Source organism: Podarcis gaigeae, assembly GCF_964106915.1.
Source record: "Podarcis gaigeae genome assembly, chromosome: 1".
Taxonomy (NCBI): Eukaryota; Metazoa; Chordata; class Lepidosauria; order Squamata; family Lacertidae; genus Podarcis; species Podarcis gaigeae.
This window is the reverse complement of record NC_139678.1, coordinates 65,475,983-65,497,951: the sequence shown is the minus strand read 5'-3', so window position 1 is coordinate 65,497,951 and position 21,969 is coordinate 65,475,983. Positions and strand designations below refer to the sequence as shown.

Sequence of the window (21,969 nt, the reverse complement as noted above, 5' to 3'; positions counted from 1 at the left end):
GCCGAAGGACAGCCGCTGGGCGTTTTGGCCGCCGCGGCGAAGACAACGGTGCGCTTACCAGAGCTTCCCTAAAGGGGGTTGCTGTGCGCATGGGGTGCGTTGCAGAGGACGCTCCCACCCACACAAAGGCTCCCGTTTCTCCCTCTAGCTCTAGGGACAAACCAAGAGTGAGCCACCTTCTTTATCAGGCTTCCTCAACCTCCGCCCTCCAGATGTTTTGAGACTACAATTCCCATCATCCCTGACCACATGGGAGTTGTAGATAAAAAACATCTAGAGGGCCCAGGTTGAGGAAGCTTGTTCTATATGTTTGCATTGCATACACGGCTTTAGAGGGGAGTGGGGTCAGCTCACATCTGGCGGCTGGCTTGCCTGTGAACAGGGAACACCCAATACATTTTGGCCTTTTTGGCACCTGAGGCAAACCTCAAAATGGCGCCCCATCCTCCCCCCCACTAGGGAAGAAGGGTGAGTGAAGATCTGCATCAAGAACAAGGGGGTGGGGAATAATAATGATCTGCCTTGGGATCTGTGGACCCTGCCATCTGAGGTGATTACCTCACCTCACCTAATGGGTGGGCTGGTCCTGATTGGTGGAAAGGTCTGAAAGAAGGAGGAGTAGTGGACTTTGGGCTCTCAAATTTCAGCAGCACCCTATGCGACACTAAGATTTGGCACCCCTCGCCTCCCTTGCGACATTGTTGTGACACCCCCTAACACCTCCAGTGCCACTGCACTGGTCACACTACATAAAACCTCCTCTGGAAGGAGGTTGGTCTGTGTACAGATTTCCATGTGGATTTCAGGCTGAGTGCAAGTAAGGGGAAGGTGAGGGGCTATTACTTGGACTCCTGCTTATAATGGGTCCCAGTAGGCCTTTGCCCGTGGTGTAGGGTAGTCTCTGCATTGTAGCCATGCCTCCTCCCTGTTAGCCCCTCTTCTTTATAAAGGTCTCAGGTAGCAGGGCATGTGAGAGTGTGTTTCCTGCTCTTTGCAAGTTACGATCTTGGTGGTGGGAGCATTTTACCCCCATCAAATTCATATTAACCCAAAGTCTCCTGTTGCTCATGGTCTCAGATGTAGCAGCCTATGCAAAAATGTGCAAGCTATGATTGTTGAGATAGAATTCATTTACCTTTATTATTATACTAATATCTCACTTTTCCTCCCCAAGTAGCTCAAAGTGGGATATAAACCCTAGTCCCCCAGGTTGGTCCTAAATACACCACTCCTGGAAATTTTGAGCTGAAAAAGACCTGAAAGTGTGGATACTAGCATTGAGGCAGATTCAATTCTATTTGGAATGTAGTCTACAAATTTACAGAGTTTATATCAATGTTGTTTTAATGTGCCCAGAGAACCCTGGAAACTGTCATGTTGGAATATTCACCTCAGAATATCACAGTCACTATGGATTCTGGAGAGAGGGAATGCCTTTTTAGTATGCCCACATAATCTAATCTGAGGCAAAGCTCAGCCATGGACCTTGTCTAGTTCCTTTTTCTATTTTAAATTGATTCGTTATCACCTGGTTAATAATTAATTTTGTATTCTGTTCTGTATATACAGCTTGTATCCCTTTTATAAACTTTTTTCCATATTCCATTTCTTCCATCACTTTCTTAATAAAATCCCAATATATATTATCAAACGCTTTTTCCGCATCTATAAACATCATTGCTGCTTTTTTCTCATTTCTTACTTCTAGATATTCTATTACATTTAAAATATTTCTTATATTATCTTTCATCTGTCTCCCTGAAAGGAATCCTTCTTGATCTGGATGTATATAAACATTTAAGACCTTTATCAGTCTATTAGCTAAAATATTAGCAAATATATTGTAGTCAAGAGGTAAAGTACGGTACCTTTGAGCAAATCATGAGACCGTTTCCTCTTTTAGTGTGTTGGTGTAGCTTAGTCCCCACAGTTGTTTGGCCAGGGAACAGAACATTAACTTCAAGGTGACTTTTAGCCAAACTACAGTACTTCAAGCTATCAAAGTCAAGCATTGAGGCATCTAATCATAAGCCTGCATTTTTATCAAAGCTTATATATTGCAATCAAGGCTTGTATTTAAAAATGAGCTTAAAAAAGGATTTTCAAATGTTTCATGCCAGGCAGAAAGAACCTTGGCAAGAGGTTTTTCTCCTAAGACAAGGGGGGCCCCATTGATTTATAGTAGAAAAACAATTCTCAAAGTCATAAAAAGGGAGAATTACATATGCTGCCCCAAGGCTGAAAAAACACAATTAAGAATGGGTAAATAAGTAAAATAATACCAATGTGCCTCCCAGTAAAATGAGCCAGATCTTCTTTCCAAGGTTGAAAGGCCAAGAGCAGTGAAAAAGGCAACTGGCTTGGCTAGAAGAAAAGAGAGCATTTTTGGGAAATTTTCTAAAGCTGTTTCTTAAACTGAGAGAGTTAAAAAAGGCAATAAATGTTGGGAAGAGCTAATGGGAGAAGCATCTAGCTGGCTGGGAAAGGAGGGGGAAAGGGGGGAGGTGTACACTGAAGAGGTTTATTTTAAAAGCTGTGTTTTTTTACTGAGTTCCTTCCTTTTTACTTTGAGAAGCTTTATTCTTTTAAAAGGCTACCTATGATAAATGAATGAAATATATTAGCTTAAATATATTGGCTTAAATGTAATTATGCAAAGGATTTAAGGAATGCTAGATTCTTATTTCATATGGTTGTAAGAGTTGTATTTATCCTGAAATTAAGTCAGCCACCAGCCTAGCCCCCCTGCCAGACAGAAGACGCCATCCAAGCACTCTTGATATATGGTTGTCAGGCATTTGTTTAGAAACTTTCAAATGAAGGAAATCTTTCAATATTGATGTGAAACTCAAGATCCTTGACATCTGTTGAACATAAAAATGTAAGATTAAACATTTGTTTTAGAAGGCAATAGGGCAAGGAGGGCAAGAGGTGAGCTGGTAATTAAGATTCCATGTAAGATATATTATTACTTATTTGTCATATATATAGCTCTTTGTCTCCCTTATAAGGACAGGAGGATATGGGTGTATCTTTTGTGATTGGTTCTAGCAAACAGCCAATAGGAATATTCAACCAGGCTGATTGGACAGAGGCAGCCACAGGAGGAGCAAAGGGGGCTGGATTAAGGGAATATAAGTGCTGGCCAGGATGGCAAGAGGGCAGGCCAGAGCTTGGTAACCATATACCACTGTGCCTCTCATTTATTTGTCTGACAAATAAATTATTATTTTAATTTCTCTATTGCTGCGTTGAATATTTCATTCCAGCTAAGCGTTAACCACAAGCAGGGTGCTACATTTTATGGTGCCACTGTGACTCGGATAAGTGGTCTGCTGGAACGCAGCCCCTTCGCCCTACTGGGCAGGGTACAAGAGAGAGGACAACTGCCTACCCAAAGCGCGCACTGGTAAATTTTTCCAGGGGGAACGCAGAAGACTCGTCTGTCTGATACCCTGCTCATTGGCGGCGACGGACCGGGGGAAACAGGGAACCAACCAAGGGTAAGTGCACAAAGGGATTTTTGGCCCTCCAATTAATTAGGAGGAAGAGAAGTCTTGATCAAACTTCTGCGTCTCAGTAAGGGGAAACTGAGTACGCTAGGTGGTTGGGTACAGCAGATGGTGATCTGGTGTAGGGAAAGGGAAGGATTGGGAGGTAGAGTGTGGTGAAGTATCCAGCGCATTGTATGTGTGAGAAAGTACAGAGCAATCTGTAGCTGACCTGAGTGTGGAGTGGGTAGTACTTCGGTTCCCTGTGAGGCGACTCCATCTGGGCAAGGAAACTCACGAAGTGTGTGTGCGAGTGACTGAGTGGATACTTCACAGGGCCATACAATGGGAGTTGGGGGTTCAAAGGGGGAAAATACACCTCTTGAGTGTATGTTAAATAATTTTAAGAAAGCCTTCTCAGGGGCATATGGAGTCAAAATGACGCCAGAGCGCTTGAGAACGTTATGTGAACTAGAATGGCCGAAACAAAATACTGAATGGCCATCTCAGGGAACTTTTGATATAAATTTAGTAAGCAAACTTTGGTCTAACATCGCCAAAGAAACTGGAGGGTGCCCAGAACAATTTCCATATATAGATTCCTGGCTGAGCACATTAAATAAAAATCCTCCATGGATAAGGGAATGCAAAGTCAAACAATGCAAATTATTGGCTGTAAAAGCTGAAGCTAGGAAAGGAATCTTGCCAAATAAACTCAAACCCATTTTTGAGGGACCAGAGGAAGAGGTGCTTCCACCTCCACCCTATGCTCCACATTGAAGGGAGCTTAATTCAAACACTCCACCAGTTGTAACCCCAAGGCAAGAAAGTGGAATGAATAATGGGAGTGGAGTCACAGAGCTTGATTCCTTGATAGATTATGATAAATATCTTCAGGAGGCATTGGAGTCCTATAATAAAGCCCAAGCAGAAGTGGTTATTCCACCTGTGACTCCTAATAGACCTGCATCTAAAGTCTCCTTTAGTGGAACAACTGATTGCCCACCCCAAACCCCTGTACATCCAAGTCCTAGAGAATTATTACAGAAGTTACAGGGAGACCTTAATTGGTCAGCAAGCAATACAGCCAGGCGTATAAAGCTGCTAAAAGAACGCCTTGGGACAAATACCATCCCCTATGATTTGAGGCCCCTAGAGCAAAGCGAAGAGAAAGGTCACGTAGTAGCCCCTCTTAGAAGAGTATTTGATGCACTTGAGGAGCCTGCGCTGGTTAATGGGCAACCCGGACCACGGCCACCTCGAACTTCGACCCTGCAATATATTCCATTCACAACTACAGATCTGATGAATTGGAAAACACACACCCCATCTTTTGCAGAAAAACCTCAGGCTATGATGGACTTGGTGACTTCAATAGTAAATACTCATAGTCCTACTTGGACAGATTGTCGCCAGCTCCTAAATACTCTTTTCACCACTGAGGAAAGGAGAGACATAATTGAAAAGGCACAGATATATTTGCGTGAGCAGGCCAGAGTGGGAAATATTTTTAATATTGACCGTCATCTCCAAGATAACTTTCCCTTGGAAGATCCTAATTGGGATCCAAACAATGGAATTCATCTGGCCAGACTTACCACCTACCGCCAGACACTTGTGCAAGGTATCCGCAGGGCATGCCAGAAGCCCACTAATATGTCTAAAGTCTCAGAAGTAGAACAGAAACCAAATGAGAGTCCAGGAGACTTTTTAGAGAGGCTGCAAGAAGCCTATCGTATATGGACTCCTTTTGACCCTGAAGCCCCTGAAAACAGCAGAATGATTACTGCTACATTTGTGGCCCAGTGCGCTTCTGACATTCGTAAGAAAATTCAGAAATCAGAAGGATGGGAAGGGATGCTGATGAGCCAAATTATGGCCATTGCACGCCGAGTTTATCGGAATAGGGATGAGGCTGAGAAGCAAGAGAAGAAGAAGTGGCAGAAGGAAAAGATGGTAATGCTAGCCACAGCAGTGAAGCAAGACCACCGCCCCTTAAATGGAGGGAGAGGGCGAGGAAGGAATCCACCACTGGGAAGGAATCAATGTGCAAATTGCAAGAAGGAGGGTCACTGGAAGCGGGAGTGTCCTGAACCCCTGAGGTTGGAAGAAGTACGCCCAGGCCCAGGCCCAGGCCCAGGCTCCGGCCCAAGAAACCAGGGACGGGGACGGGGAATGATCCGAAATGGAAGATATCAGAGACCAGGACAAGGACAGAGTAGAGACAATTTCATTGGACTGGCAGAAGAGGATTTTACTCAAGACTAGGAACGACCGGACTCCATAAAGTTAGGCTTCCAGGAGCCCACGGTCACGATTCAATTAGGGAGCCATTTAATAGACTTTATGATTGATACTGGGGCTGAATACTCAGTACTCCCAGAACTATTGCAGAAAAAGGCATCCAAAAGTGTAGTCATTAAAAGTGCCACTGGTCAGTCAGCTAAGAGGTCTTTCCTCCAACCTTTGGAATGCCAGATTGGGGGACATCGTTTAACCCATCAGTTTTTGTATATACCTGAGTGTCCAATACCTCTCTTAGGCAGAGATATGCTGTCCAAATTGCAGGCCCAAATCACCTTCACTCCTCGAGGTCCAGAAATGAAACTGCCATCAAAAGCAGCAGGAATAATTACCCTCTCAGTACCTAAGGAACAATCATGGCGCCTAATGTCAGCCTTGCAAGTCCAACCCACATTGGATACAGAATTAAACAAGCTCCTCCGAACTCTACAGGTGCCACCAGGAGTATGGGCCGAAAATAGCCCACCAGGAATGGCTAAGAATATAGCTCCAATTGTAGTAACCCTAAAACCTATGGCTACCCCTGTATCTGTAAAGCAATATCCCTTACCCCGGCGAGCAGCAGAGGGCATCCAGAAACATTTGGACCGCCTATTAAAATATGGTCTGCTTAAGCCTTGCCAATCAGAATGGAACACACCCCTTTTGCCTGTTCGAAAACCTGGGACAGATGAATACAGGCCAGTGCAGGACTTGAGGCTCGTAAACCAGGCTATCGAGACCTTGCACCCAAATGTACCAAACCCATATACCTTGTTGAGTTTGATCCCACCAGAAGCAACATTTTTTACTGTATTGGACTTGAAAGATGCATTCTTCTGTTGCCGGCTGGCACCACAGAGCCAACCTATATTTGCCTTCCAGTGGGAAGACCCTTTGACAGGAACAAAAGGCCAGCTAACCTGGACAAGATTGCCCCAGGGATTTAAAAATTCCCCAACTTTATTTGGCACTGCCTTGGCGAAGGATCTAAGAAGTTACCCCTCAATACCGGGAGAAAAGGTGGTTCTGCAATATGTAGATGACCTTATATTAGCGGCAAAGGATTTTGATACCTGTAAAGAAGGGACAGAGGAACTGCTCCACTTGCTCTGGGAAGCTGGCTACCGAGTTTCCCAGAAAAAGGCACAGTTATGTTTAGAAAAGGTCAAATATTTGGGCTTTGACATCTCACACCAACAACGAGCATTGAGACCAGAGAGGAAAGAAGCTATTTGCCTTATCAAGGAATCTACCACAAGAAAACAACTTAGAGGATTCCTGGGAACAGCAGGGTTTTGTAGACTATGGATACCTGATTTCAGCAGTCTGGCCAAGCCCTTACATGAAAGCACTCGAGGTGCAGAAAAGGACCCATTCGTATGGGGACCTGAGCAGAAACAAGCCTTTTTAGTTATCAAACAACGACTTATGGAGGCCCCAGCCCTTGGATTGCCTAATTCGGAAAAACCCTTTCAGCTGTATGTACATGAACAGAATGGGATTGCAGCGGCAGTCCTGACCCAGAGATTAGGAAGTTGGAACCGTCCAGTAGCTTATTTGTCAAAACAATTGGACTCAGTAGCAAAAGGATGGCCTCCATGCCTAAGGGCAGTAGCGGCCACTGCAAGCCTTGTCAAAGAAGCTGATAAATTTACCTTCGGCCAGACGATGTATGTGAATGTACCTCATGCTGTTCTGACACTCATGGAATATAAGGGTAGTTATTGGCTAACGAACCCAAGGATGGCTAGATACCAAGGCCTATTGTGTGAAAATCCCAGGATTCATCTACGAGTAGTGAATATGCTCAATCCAGCGACTTTGCTGCCCCTACCAGAGGTAGATGATGAGGAATCACATGATTGTCTCCAAGTAATGGATGAAGTTTATTCCAGTAGACCTGATCTGAAAGATGAACCATTGAAAAATCCAGATGTTGTATATTATACGGATGGTAGCAGTTACCTTCATGAAGGTGCCAGACGAGCAGGATATGCTGTGGTCACCAATGAGGAAGTTGTGGAAGCTGAAGCTTTGCCTGCTGGCACATCAGCACAAAAGGCTGAACTTATAGGCTTAACTAGAGCTCTGCAATTGGCAGCTGGATGTAAGGCAAACATCTATACTGATTCTAAATATGCCTTCTTAACCCTGCATGCACATGGAGCTCTATGGAAAGAAAGAGGTCTAATAGGAGCCCACGGGAAGGCCTTGAAATATGGACCTGAAGTAGAAATCCTGTTAGAAGCAGTATGGGCTCCAGAACAGATTGCTGCAATGCACTGCAAAGGTCATGGACGAGGAAGGGATCCAATAACCAGAGGAAATCATGCTGCTGACAAAGCAGCCCGAGAGGCAGCCCAAAAGCCTGTGGGAGGATTTATAGCAGCCCTCATACCAGAGGTAGTTCCAGAAGAAGTTAAACCTCACTATACCCCAGAAGAGAGGAAGTGGGCTGAACAGGAAGGAGCGGTTGTGAAGGACGGTTGGATGATCCTGCCGGACAATAGGATTTATGTACCTCATCATCTAGCAGGCACAATTGTAAGAAATTATCATGAATCTACTCACCTTGGCGGTACTGCAACCAGAGAGAGTCTCAGTCGGAAGTTGTATATTATTAATCTATCACAATTAGCAACTTGCATTTCACAGAAATGTGTTCTTTGTGCTAAAAACAATCCCAGGCAGGGACCGATACAACCTCCTGGAATCCAACATGTGGGATATGTCCCCATGGAAAGCCTAATTGTGGACTTCACAGAGCTGGTCCCTTCTAAGGGATTCAAGTATCTCCTTGTGTTTGTAGATACTCTTACCGGATGGGTTGAAGCTTTTCCCACCCGAACTGAAAAGGCACGAGAGGTAACTAAGAGACTCCTCACTGAATTGATCCCAAGGTTTGGATTACCTAGATGCATTGGAAGTGATAATGGGCCAGCGTTCATTGATCAAGTAGTACAAGATGTATGTCGAGTCCTACAAGTAAAATGGAGACTGCATGCAGCATATAGGCCTCAGAGTTCAGGGAAAACTGAAAGAATGAATCGGACTCTGAAAACCCAATTGGCAAAATTAACCCAGGAAACGGGATTGGGATGGGTAGATGTGTTACCCATAACACTGTTTCGTGTTCGGTGTGCACCCACAAAAAGACTTAAGTTGTCACCTTTTGAGCTCCTGTATGGGAGACCGCCCTCCTTTGTTCAGGATATTCCAGCTGACCTTAAACAAATAGGAGATCATGTGACACAGGGACAAGTGCAATCTCTCTCCCGTGTTTTTGTTTCTCTTAACAGGTGGGCCCTCGAACGCACGCCGTGCAGCATTGCCGAGCCGATTCATCAGTTCCAGGCTGGCGATAGCGTATGGGTGAAAGAGTGGAAACGCGATCCACTTGCACCTAAATGGCGTGGACCTTACACCGTCTTGCTCTCTACTCCAACAGCGGTGAAGGTAGCTGAGGTGACCCCCTGGATTCATCACTCTCGTTTGAAGAAGTCCGAAGGCAGTTGGACGTGCAAAGGTGACCCCTCTAATCCTTTAAAACTAACTCTCTCCAAAAACCCCTGTATCTAGCCCTACCGGGAACGGGCTAGGTCACGGGCAACATTTGACGACCGGCCTGCTGCAGCCACAACCTGGAAGCTGGCTGACCTGCGCACACCTGAAGCTTGAGGAGCGTCTGAACCAGCGACTGTGAACGGAAAGATTCTCTAATACAATTGATTGACTGCCCCCTTGTGGAACAATTATCAGAGATATTACTCATTGGGGATCCTCGGGATATATGTTTTGGTCTTGGTGGTACCCCATTTCTGTCACTGGGGGAATTATATTGGGGCTAATAATTATTTGCTATCACAATAAGGTAATCTTTTGTGGAAGGAATGCATATACTAGACATCAACATGATTTTATTATTAATCCTGATCCCTTGGGAAGGGGAAGGGTCCTTGAATCTGACCAAATTGGCTAAATATGGATTCAGCCATGACCACAATATGTGGGTAGGTTTAGCTGAAATGGTAGCCAATGTTGCAAATAGGACCAATTGCCTTGTTTGCTCTCTTGGGCCAGATGATTCAGAGGGAGGTATGCCCTTATTACCGATACCATTAGATGCCATTGGTATGGTAAGCGAAATGCCACACCAAACAGAAATACAGAATTTCCCCGGATGGAACTCAACTAAACCATTACGAGTTATACCTGTACAAGGGGAATTCTGTGTACATAAATCATCAGATGCAGCTGATTCTCCCATGATAGGCTCTTCTCATTGTCACTATACTTGGGATTATATTAAGAATAGTCATACCTGGGCACACGGTACTACCTATCGAACTCGGAATACCTTGCCCTGTGCACCTCCTTTTATTCACGCATGGAAAGTGGTATGGAACATAACTGTGACAGAAAAAGGCAATCTAACATACTGCACTGTGAACTCTCTACCTCTTTTGGTATTTCGCCTTCTGTACTCCACGTACCAAAAACCTCAGACCCAATGGTTGTGGTGGATATGTGGAGAATGGGCATACAAAAAGCTCCCTTCCAAATGGAGTGGGACTTGTTTCTTGGGTTGGGTATTACCACCAATGTGGATTATGCCCACTAGTTCGGCCAGGCGAACACGAAGGAATGCTGATATTTCTCATATAGCAGGAGGAAGTACCCAAAGTTGGAGCGGTACTGATGATTGGCCGCCAGAGCGCATTATAGCCTATTATGATCCTGCCTCCTGGAATCCTGGTGAGCTCATACAAGGGGCACGGGATCCTATTTATAATCTAAACAGAATAATTCGATTGCAAGCAGTAGTGGAACTTGTAACCAATGCAACGGCACAGAGTTTGAGACTTATTGCACAACAGTTGGATGAAAGTAGAGCCGCCATTTTGCAGTTGAAAATGGGAATGGATTATGTACTTGCCAGGCAGGGAGGCCTATGTGGAGTCTTGAACTTGACAGGGAATGCCTGTTGCTTTAACATTTCTGATAATGGTGAGGCAATCCGTGTGTTGGCCACAAAGATGGAGAATATAGCACATGTCCCAGTACAAACATGGGAAGGATGGGATATGGGATGGCTCACCAATTGGTTACCTAATGTCACAGGACTCAAAGGGATACTATTGTCCTGCTTGTTTTTCTTGACAGTAGTGGTAATGGTTTTATGTATGATGCCATGTATCATTTCATGTTTTAGAAGTACAATTAGCAAGATGATTTCAAATGAAACTTTACCTCATATCATGGCCCTATACAGAGCTTTACCTCAGGAATATGATGAAGGTCAAGCTATCAAGGACACTTGGGATGAAGGTCCTTGAGCTTGAAAGGGGGGAATGAGGCATCTAATCATAAGCCTGCATTTTTATCAAAGCTTATATATTGCAATCAAGGCTTGTATTTAAAAATGAGCTTAAAAAAGGATTTTCAAATGTTTCATGCCAGGCAGAAAGAACCTTGGCAAGAGGTTTTTCTCCTAAGACAAGGGGGGCCCCATTGATTTATAGTAGAAAAACAATTCTCAAAGTCATAAAAAGGGAGAATTACATATGCTGCCCCAAGGCTGAAAAAACACAATTAAGAATGGGTAAATAAGTAAAATAATACCAATGTGCCTCCCAGTAAAATGAGCCAGATCTTCTTTCCAAGGTTGAAAGGCCAAGAGCAGTGAAAAAGGCAACTGGCTTGGCTAGAAGAAAAGAGAGCATTTTTGGGAAATTTTCTAAAGCTGTTTCTTTCTTAAACTGAGAGAGTTAAAAAAGGCAATAAATGTTGGGAAGAGCTAATGGGAGAAGCATCTAGCTGGCTGGGAAAGGAGGGGGAAAGGGGGGAGGTGTACACTGAAGAGGTTTATTTTAAAAGCTGTGTTTTTTTACTGAGTTCCTTCCTTTTTACTTTGAGAAGCTTTATTCTTTTAAAAGGCTACCTATGATAAATGAATGAAATATATTAGCTTAAATATATTGGCTTAAATGTAATTATGCAAAGGATTTAAGGAATGCTAGATTCTTATTTCATATGGTTGTAAGAGTTGTATTTATCCTGAAATTAAGTCAGCCACCAGCCTAGCCCCCCTGCCAGACAGAAGACGCCATCCAAGCACTCTTGATATATGGTTGTCAGGCATTTGTTTAGAAACTTTCAAATGAAGGAAATCTTTCAATATTGATGTGAAACTCAAGATCCTTGACATCTGTTGAACATAAAAATGTAAGATTAAACATTTGTTTTAGAAGGCAATAGGGCAAGGAGGGCAAGAGGTGAGCTGGTAATTAAGATTCCATGTAAGATATATTATTACTTATTTGTCATATATATAGCTCTTTGTCTCCCTTATAAGGACAGGAGGATATGGGTGTATCTTTTGTGATTGGTTCTAGCAAACAGCCAATAGGAATATTCAACCAGGCTGATTGGACAGAGGCAGCCACAGGAGGAGCAAAGGGGGCTGGATTAAGGGAATATAAGTGCTGGCCAGGATGGCAAGAGGGCAGGCCAGAGCTTGGTAACCATATACCACTGTGCCTCTCATTTATTTGTCTGACAAATAAATTATTATTTTAATTTCTCTATTGCTGCGTTGAATATTTCATTCCAGCTAAGCGTTAACCACAAGCAGGGTGCTACAGCATGACTAGCTGTTCTGTGTCTTTCATTTCTATAGGGCCCTCTCCCATCTGCTTTATAACAATCACTAATGCACATATACCGGAGTCAAATATTTTTACACCTGATCATATCTACAAACTCAGCTTCTTATAGGGCACAGAGTAGCAAAAAAGAAAGAAAAAGCCCTGTTCCATTTCCTGATAAAGTTGTTCATTATCATAACCAGGGCAATTTTTGTCCCAAATCAAAGTCTGATGTTTGTTGGCTATGGGTCTCAATGATTGAAAGTAGCAACATGCTTGTGGCTAATCAGTTGTGATAATGGGATATTTGGACATACTGTGCAGTCTGGGCCTATTTCTAAACATTATTAAAAACTGGAATTCAAACAACTTGCAGAACAATGAGGTTTTGAGTTTGACAATTTTACTGTTGGGGAGTTGCTGAAATAAAATTACACACCAGCAACTGAGCCTCTGTAAAATTTTGAATGGTTCAGGATGTTTATGCCTACCATACCAAATTTATAGACACAAGTAGCAGCATAGCAACATACACAATACACTGTTAATCAAAGAACATACTGAAAAAAATTACGGTATCTGCTTGGTACACCAGGACATTCAGATCTAGGCCAGCACACAATGAACCAAATGTGTTGAGGTCACACTAATCTTTGTTTTATTTTGTTAGATGAAAAACGGATGTCAGTGCAATTGTAGTATGTTGCTTCAGAAGAATGAACCACTATTTTCAGAAAGAATTAATTTTATCTTGTGATAATTTAGCCAGGTCTATTTATATGAATGAGTATATTTGTTTCGTTATGCTCATCAATGTCATTTAAACCAAAAGGGCAACAATTGTATTAACAAGGGGCTTTCCACAAGGCCTATTTATTTATTTTTTAAAAATGCCCCTTATTTCATATTCAGGAAAGATATTCATTTATTGTAATCCAGGAGAAGGTTTTTCTATATAAGCATAAAATAATTAATAGGTAAGTGTCTTATGAGCTTCAGGCACCAACTTAAGACTTGGTGATTTCAGCACACTTCTTTATGAAACTGATTTGTTTTTTAAACCTTTGTCAGATGACCCATTTTTGTATTGATTATCCTTAATGCATTTTTGCTTGATTTTATATTGTTTTGATTTTAATGGAGATCCTGTAAACTACATATTGTATTGGCCTGAAAATAAGCTGCACTTTCCCCCCAAATCCGATCGTGAAAAGTTAAAAGTGCAGCTTATATTCACAACCTTATGCCATCGGTAAAGTGGTGCGGCTCCACCCTCCAGGAAGCAGCCCAGGAGTGTGGGGCAATGGCGCCTGTCCCATCCACGGCTCCCAAGCCGCCAAATTTTAAAGGTGCCGCCTATTTGCAGGTTTGGCTTATATTTCTGCCAATACTCTGCAATTTCTAAAATCCACTGATAACTTTGGGCTTTTCAGATGTTTGATGGGGTGAGCTGAGTTCTTCTAAATGTGACTAGGGTAAGAAACAGTGACATGACAAACTGCGCAGCAGAGGCTCTGCACAAACTATACCTTTTAGAGCACGTTCCCTTGAAGAATTCTGGGCACTGTGGTTTGTTAAGGGCTGCTGGGAATTGCTACCCTGTGGGGTAAACTACAATGCCCAGAATTCACAGAGGGAAAGAATGTGATTGCTTTAATGGTATAATGGGTACTACATACCAAAAGAGAGCTAGGTCTTAGGGAAGGTAGCTCCTGAAGTAAGGAGTGGGGAGCAAAGCATCCTTGGTATCTGATCCCTAGGAAGTCCCTTGCAGGGGAAACTGGACAATATACTGAGGCTACAGTCCTATACACTCTGTACTGGAATTACACTGGAACTCAGGAGAGTACACTTCTGAGCAGACATATACTGTATATGTGCTGCAAAAGGTTTGGGCTGGCCATGCTTGTGGGAAGGGTGAGGGTGAAATAGCAAAGGCCAGGTCGCAATCTGGCCCAGATGCACAACCATGTGTTAATTGTGCCTTGCCAGTGGTGTAACAGGGAATTACCTTGTGAATTGCCCTGAGATCTATGATGAAGGGCAGTAAAGGTAAAGGGACCCCTGACTATTAGGTCCAGTCGTGGCCGACCCTGGGGTTGCGGCGCTCATCTCGCTTTATTGGCTGAGGGAGCCGGTGTACAGCTTCCGGGTCATGTGGCCAGCATGACTAAGCCGCTTCTGGCGAACCAGAGCAGTGCACGGAAACACCATTTACCTTCCCACCGGAGCGGTACCTATTTATCTACTTGCACTTTGTCGTGCTTTCGAACTGCTAGGTTGGCAGGAGCAGGGACCGAGCAACGGGAGCTCACCCCGTCGTGGGGAATCGAATCGCCGAAGTCCTAGGCTCTGTGGTTTAAGCTAGAGCACCACCCGCATCCCATGAAGGGCAGTACGTAAGTCTAAAAAAAAAGCAAAAAAAAAAAAAAAAAAGGAAGCAGGATTTTCTTTCACAGCGGGAATAAATTTTGGAGTGACATGGTAACTGATGGGATCTTCGTTGCTTTGGCAAGTGATTGAGATGATGTTTGTGTCAGATTAGCACAAACTGAGAAAGAAAATAATCAAGCAGAGGTTGAATACTACTTTTCTTTTCTTAGATAGGCTTCATATTTTATGCTAACATTAAGAAAAAGTTTAGAAAAAGGCTCAATTCAGGTAGTAAGTCTAGATTTTGTTCATGCAGAATAGTTCACCACATCACAAGTTACTGTAGTCTTCACTCTATCTTTTTTAATTGAGTGTTTGGAGCAGCACTGATGTTTCACTTTATATTAGTATGAGTTGCTTCTTTGGTTCCTGTGTGTTGATCTTGGATTATACCGAATGGTTATTTACCATAAATATTTCATAAACATTCCAGTTATTTTTTAATGACTCCTCATCTGCATCTTTCTCCAACCTATGAACAATGGCTTCATTCAATCAAAATGAAGCCATTCTGAAGAGACCAGCACATGGAATACATAAACAATTGCTTATGAAAATGTGCTCTGTGTCCATTATCCTTGAAGAGACAAGTAGACTTTCAGCATATAGGTCACATATACTGAAAATAAATAAAATCCACACAAGTTAACACTACAGAAACACAGAATGCTTATTTATTTTGCATAGTTTAGGCCTGCCCTTCATCATGTGATCTCAGTGTACATTACAATATAATTAAAATAAGAATTCCAAACAAGTTCAGTCATGAAAACCTCCAGACTTGCAGCAGTAGCGAACATCCCCAAAATCTCCAGGCAAAAATAGGTACATATTTGCCTAGTACCAAAACACTGGAAATATTGGTGCCAATTGGGTTTCCAGGAGGAAAGAATTCCACAGGTGTGGAACTACCACAGGGAAGCACCTATCTCCTATATAAGTGCAATTTTATCACATAAAAGCAGCAAATGTTATAAATTGCTCTGCTTCCAACATGACTTATACAGTGCAGCCATTCAAGCACTATGTGAAATAAATTAGCTTGGATCCTTATAACCCCATGAATGGGAACTCTGCCCAAGGATTGTTTCTGCTGGCACCCGGTTTCCACCAATTGCCCCTTCATCTCCCTGTGTACCCCAAAAATCTGCTAAAGTGTTGTGGGCCCAGTTCAAGGGAGAAGGTGCTAGCCACAATCACCTAGCCACTTTTAAGCAGTGGTAACTTTCCTGAATCAAAAGCCTGAATCACTAACAGAAGGAAAGCTCGGAATCCAAACCAGTGGTTGTTTGAAATGCATTCTGCTGATATTCGAAGGGTGACAGGTGACCAATATTGATCAAGTAATTCATACTGATGAGTAGGCTAAGTCTTCCAAAGTAACAAACCATGACTGAATTTCTGTAATATAAACAATGAAAGTGTGGAGTGGGTGGGTGCTACATTGAAAAAAAGCCACCAAAAACAAGACATTTCATGTCATTTGGAGCTTCTTGAGGCTATAAAAAAAATAAACGTGTGCAGCTGAGACAAAGATGGCAACTATAATAGATATTAATGGCTTAGCAAACTCAGGTGCTGAGTTAAAATGGTTATGTAAAACGGGGCTACTGATGAATAATGGGAACGTTTGCACAAATAGAAAAAAAAATCTTAAGCAGGTGAAACTAACAGTTGTAACACTCGCCTTAAAAAAAAAAAACACCTCGTTGAGGAAGTGGTCAGGCCATAATTTCCTGCCAATTCTTGAACCACAGCATATGCAGCAGGAGTTTCTTTCCCATGTTTTGCAACTGCACCCTACCCTTCCACCTTATAGGAATTCTGAGTTTCCAATGGCAACTTACAATGTGGCACAGCTAAATTATGTGTGAAAAGTAGAGAAATCAGCTATATGTGCATGCATGCATGCAAGTGTTACATATATGTGAAGACTGTGGCCACCATTTGGTCTCCAAAAGAACCATATTTGAATCATTATACTAACTGAGTACTTTGCAAATTTACAAAGCCGCTTGGCCTTAGTCACTCCCAATTCTTTCAGTTTAATGTTTTCAAGATTAATAAACCACTAAACAGCATTTTGAAAAAGTGTCTTTACTTTAATGAGCTTAGTAACATCAAATCAACAATACAAAAATGTGATTTCGTTTTCTTAGCTTTATACATTATTGTGGACCACCTGAAAACTGCACTAAAAAGCACCTCTCATTAGTCCTGGCCTAAATGTTTGCAGTACATAAAAGGATAGATATTACTATGCGTTTTGTGAATGAAATGTGAACATTAACTTAAATAGCATACATATATAGAAGGAAGTGCACTGTGTAATACTACAAAAATGTATGTTAGTGTAGGATGAAAAATGTTAAATTGCCATTAACAAATCTGAAGTTACTATACACTGATTTTCAATGTCCTAGTTTGGGCTTGTTTAAATTATTTAAACTATTTAAATTATTTTAAATAGTAGTAAAATTTTAAATATTTAAAATATATTTCCTCTATGAAGACCTGTTTATTGGAAGACAGTTTGAGTTTCCTTTTTAACATATATTACTTAAAGCAAAAGGAAAATGATACAATGTTCTGTTAAAGAAGGCTGTACAATCCAGTTGTATCACTCTTGATGCAAACAGAGGCTTAAAAGGAGGGAAAAATAATCAAATGATATACATCATTTAGAGATGTGGAAACAAAACAAATGTTTGTTGGATTACCAATATGCAGGTGCAGGTATTTAGTTTAGCACAGTGTTATCGATTTGTTTGCTTGCCCCCACTGATAAATTAAAAAAGAATGAGAACTTCATGTTTATACATTTGAGTGGGTACTGAATATTTGGAAATCACATGCTCATCTGTAGCCAGCCAGTTCCACATTCTTGTGGTATTATGAGAATGCAGAGACACAAGTGATGAGTGTGTATCCTATTGATGTATCCTATTGAAATCAGCTACATCACAATCCTAAATACAAAGTGGAAGAAAGTCTGAATGGTTTCAACTTATATTGTATTTAGGAAAGGTTTCAGCTGTTCAAATCCTATAACTTTACTTCTTGTAAGCACACTAGCAATTCTCCAAAGCATATCCAGCACTCTCTCAAAATTGCTACTTGCAGAGGGGGTGTCCTTGAAAGGAAGAAAAAACAAGGTGGTTGTCTGAGACGAGTAACGTTCCATTTTTATCCCAGAATATTTAGAAAATGTCTCTGAGCAAATAGCCATATTTCTCAAGTAACGTTGCTGTTACTCTGACCCTTTATGGCTACAAAACATACACCCTGAATGCAACAAATACACAATTATTGCTACAGCGAAGGCAAATTTCTTCAGTCTGTTGGTATAAAATCTTCGCTTACATTTTATTTTATTTCCCCAATGGCATTTCATTCTCCTAAACGTGCTTGATTTTGGATACATAAAACACTGTCTGCCTAGCATGGTTATGTTCTCTGTTGTTTACAGGAACCATGGAATATGCTTAAAACTAATTAGAGGCTTCTCAGTTAAGAGAGAAATGATGGTGTGCAATTGTGCCTAGGAATACACCCAGGCCCCTACAGCTGCAGACCTTTTCCTGCGCCACAGAATCACAGAAGACATTGGGTGTGTTCCAAGATGTCCACACTTCATGTGGGACAGTTGTGTACCCTAGAACAGACACTCCTTGCAACGTACAGGCATTTCTTGAAACACAGGGAGGGCAAACAAGCTGATGCAAAAGAGTTCTCTTAGGGTAGGAAGTTGAATACCCATCTAGCAATACAAAACTGTCTTTTCCGTTCTACTCCCATATTCCTGAGAAAGTTCCTTATTTATCATTCACTTGATAAAGTTGCCACTGACTCAGCACGATCCTCCCAATTACTCAGAAGTAAGTTGCAATGATTTAAACGAGACTTAGTCCTAGGTAAGTGGGCATAGGCTTTCATCCTGGGTCTACAACATGGGGCAACCCCAGCTCTTTTGTTTAATTATTAAACCAATATATGTGTAAGCTTGTGTTGAGATGTGTATTACTTTGCTGTAGAAGAACACATTTTGTTTTTGCACGTTGAACCTTCAGTGACTGGTTCTTAAGTATTTCAATTCTAAAATGAGAAGTACGGTAGTATCTTCCTCCAGCTGAGCAGGCTATTTACATGATGGCCCCAAGGATATTGCATCTACATTATAAGAAGACTTTCAAATATCTTCCTAACACAACATACTCTCACAGAGCAATGCTACAGATGCCTGCTCAAAAAAAAAAATCTCAGAAGTTCTACAGGGCTTAGATAAGCAGGTAAAAGATTGCAGCCTTAATTATGAGTGAAGATGTACATTTGTTTGCAGGGAGTATGTATATATGCTGAGGTTTCCAAGATAATTCAGCGGTATTACGCTTCTTTTTTTGCAGGTAAGATTCATGCCTGAAATGTTTCTAGGAAAAAGATCAAGATGCAGCCCCAACACTGGTATAGTTTGAGTCTAGACCATTAGTTCTTCTACAGAACTAGCAGAGATACAGCAAAATCACAGTCACAGTAATACAACTTGGCTTTTTTCAAGGCAAGTGCAGTATAAAGATATTTTAAGACAAATATCAACAAGAAATTTACCAAAATTTTCATTGCATTCCGCCCCCCATCAGAAAAACGAAGTACCACCACATCCTACAATATAAAAACCTTTTGAAAATGCAGAGGTAAACCAACATAATAGGTAATCAAGATCAAAAATGTTGTCCTTTGATATTTTGAAATCCTAGTTTAATTCATGATCACAGCCTTTCATTATTCTTTACAAATCTAAGGTGCAATGAACATATGTACAACTAAAGAAAATACACCATGCTACATACAAGAATATCCTGATTGGCTAGTGAATGAAGAATCCTGCTTTCTTGGTTGAAATTAAGGCACTAAGTGGCAGTGAAAGGACAAATGAATTATATATATATATATATTTATGTATATATATTATCTGACAAAAGTACAATATGTTTAGTCCTTTTACAAATCCAAGCAGAGGACTTACACATTTTGAATCCAAGACTGAGGTAAGGCATTCTTGTTGGCAGATGAAGAAATTTTCCTACTGATCCGAGTTTAACACATTTGTAGTCTAAGTGGGACTACTGGTCCTACTGATTAAAAAAATAACCCAGCTGAGAAAGACAACTACAAAAGAATGTCTGAGGATTTGAAAAGGCACCAAGAAGCAAACAGTTCTGCCATTACCAATTTTTAAAAAATGTCAGCTGTGTTTAACACTGCATATATAGTCTAGCCAATCATCAGTCTTCGGTATCCAGAAGAGAAATGTAGTAGCTATTCAATGACAATTTCAATTATTCATGTTATTTTATTAAGAAATTTATTTTCATTTATCAGAAAATAAAATGCAGTGTTTAAACACAACTTAACTTATAAAGCAAACTTATAAAGTCTAGTATGTCTTATTCCTGGTTAACACTGGAGGAAACCTGTATAAACAAAAGGATTATCTTAAGATATAGTTTACAATATGAAATTAATATATAAAAATGAACAGAATTTACTGAAAACCTTGAAAAGTGTATTACAAAGATACACAAAAAAATTGTAAGCCACAATATTTTCTCTGCGAAAAATACAACTATTTGTGAGATAAAATGTACAACTGATTTCTTTCCAAAGGGAAAAAAAAGCACAGTATAAAGAAAAATACGTTTTTCTTCAAAATAAAAAATGGGGGAAATAGTTAAAGTCACTGTTTTTCATTACAATATAATTTGACACAAAATAGCCGTCAAAGGATTGCACCAACTCCATGTTCAGCCTCCTGAACATAACAGCAGTAAAAGGAGTCCATAAAGCAGAATGAGAATTCCGAATTTGTGATGGCGATTATTCATGTACAGAATTTCATGTCATATTAGCTCTGTTTGCAAAATGTAGAAGACTCTACTTGATCAGACAAATGTAAATATTTGTTTACCACCTAGACTCTTCCTAGTGTACAGAGCCAGAAAAAGCCAGGGTATTTTCACCGTAGCCCAAAAATATATATTTAGTGCATGCTTTGATCATTTCAAAAATAAACCTGTTATTTCAATACAAGAGTTTACAAAATAGGAAAAAAAATCATTCTTCAGATTAAAAATGCAGTGAGGTTCATTTGTAGTTCCATTTTCATGGCAGCATAATTTTTCCACGGAACCAAGAACACCACAGATTCCTCAGACTCAGAATAGTCTGGCATGACCAGATTAACCAGAGCTTCTCTGACCTTTCAGTTTCTGATGATGAGTGCTATAGAGGAAAAAAATGTAACATTTGGGACAGTGTCTGTTATGAACATTTCTGCTGTACATGATTCAAAAGTTCACCAAACTTCTCAAAGAGGTCTTCTACCCATTTCATATTTTTCATGCATTGCTGTACAATCTCCTCCTGGCCTAGATCTGCACTCTTCTTTTGAACGGAAGAAATCTATTGAAGAGCAATGGAAGCAGATTAGTTTGCAGGTAACTATTCATTCTCAATACTCTCAGAAGTCAGAGGTCTTACGTTTTAGTGGATTTATTCAGCCACCCACAAACCACCTGTGACCAAGGGACAACCTCATAAACCTCATAAACAAAATACAATGCATAAACAAAATACTAATGAACTTCCTTGTGCAGCCAAATATGTTCCTTGGCTGAAGCTCTGTTTCTGTACTCATGAACAATCTACAGTATTATTTAACGACTTTACACTCCCTGCAGTTATGCAGCTTGCGAGTACTTCTGGACCCAGTGCTGTCGCTTGAGGCTCAGGTGGCCTTGGTGGTGCAGAGTGCCTTCAATTGGCTTTGGCCAGGTTGCTTACCAGGGCAAGATGGTTTGACCATATAATACCAATCCTAGCCCAACTGCATTGGCTGCCAATGATTTTCTGGGCCCAATTCAACATGCTGGTTTTGACCTATAAAGTCTTAAACAGCTCAAGACTATACTACCTCAAGGACCGCTTCTCTCTATATGAAGCAACTGGGAAGCTGCAATCATCATTGGAGGCCCTTCTTCACGTGCCCCATCCACAAGAGGCCCAGAGGGCAGGAACACGAGAATAGGCAATTTCTGTGGTGGTTCCCCACTTGT

General features: G+C 41.3%; 1 protein-coding gene across 1 annotated transcript in view; it reads right to left on the bottom strand.

Moving 5' to 3' along the window:
- Window positions 1–16,938: 16,938 nt before the first annotated feature.
- The window catches only part of QSER1 (glutamine and serine rich 1), a 40,369-nt gene continuing 35,338 nt past the window's right edge, over window positions 16,939–21,969 (bottom strand). The window contains exon 13 of the mRNA XM_083724456.1: window positions 16,939–21,316. Coding sequence (XP_083580582.1) covers window positions 21,176–21,316 — 141 coding nt within the window. The 3' untranslated portion in view covers window positions 16,939–21,175. The remainder of the gene's footprint in view (window positions 21,317–21,969) is intronic.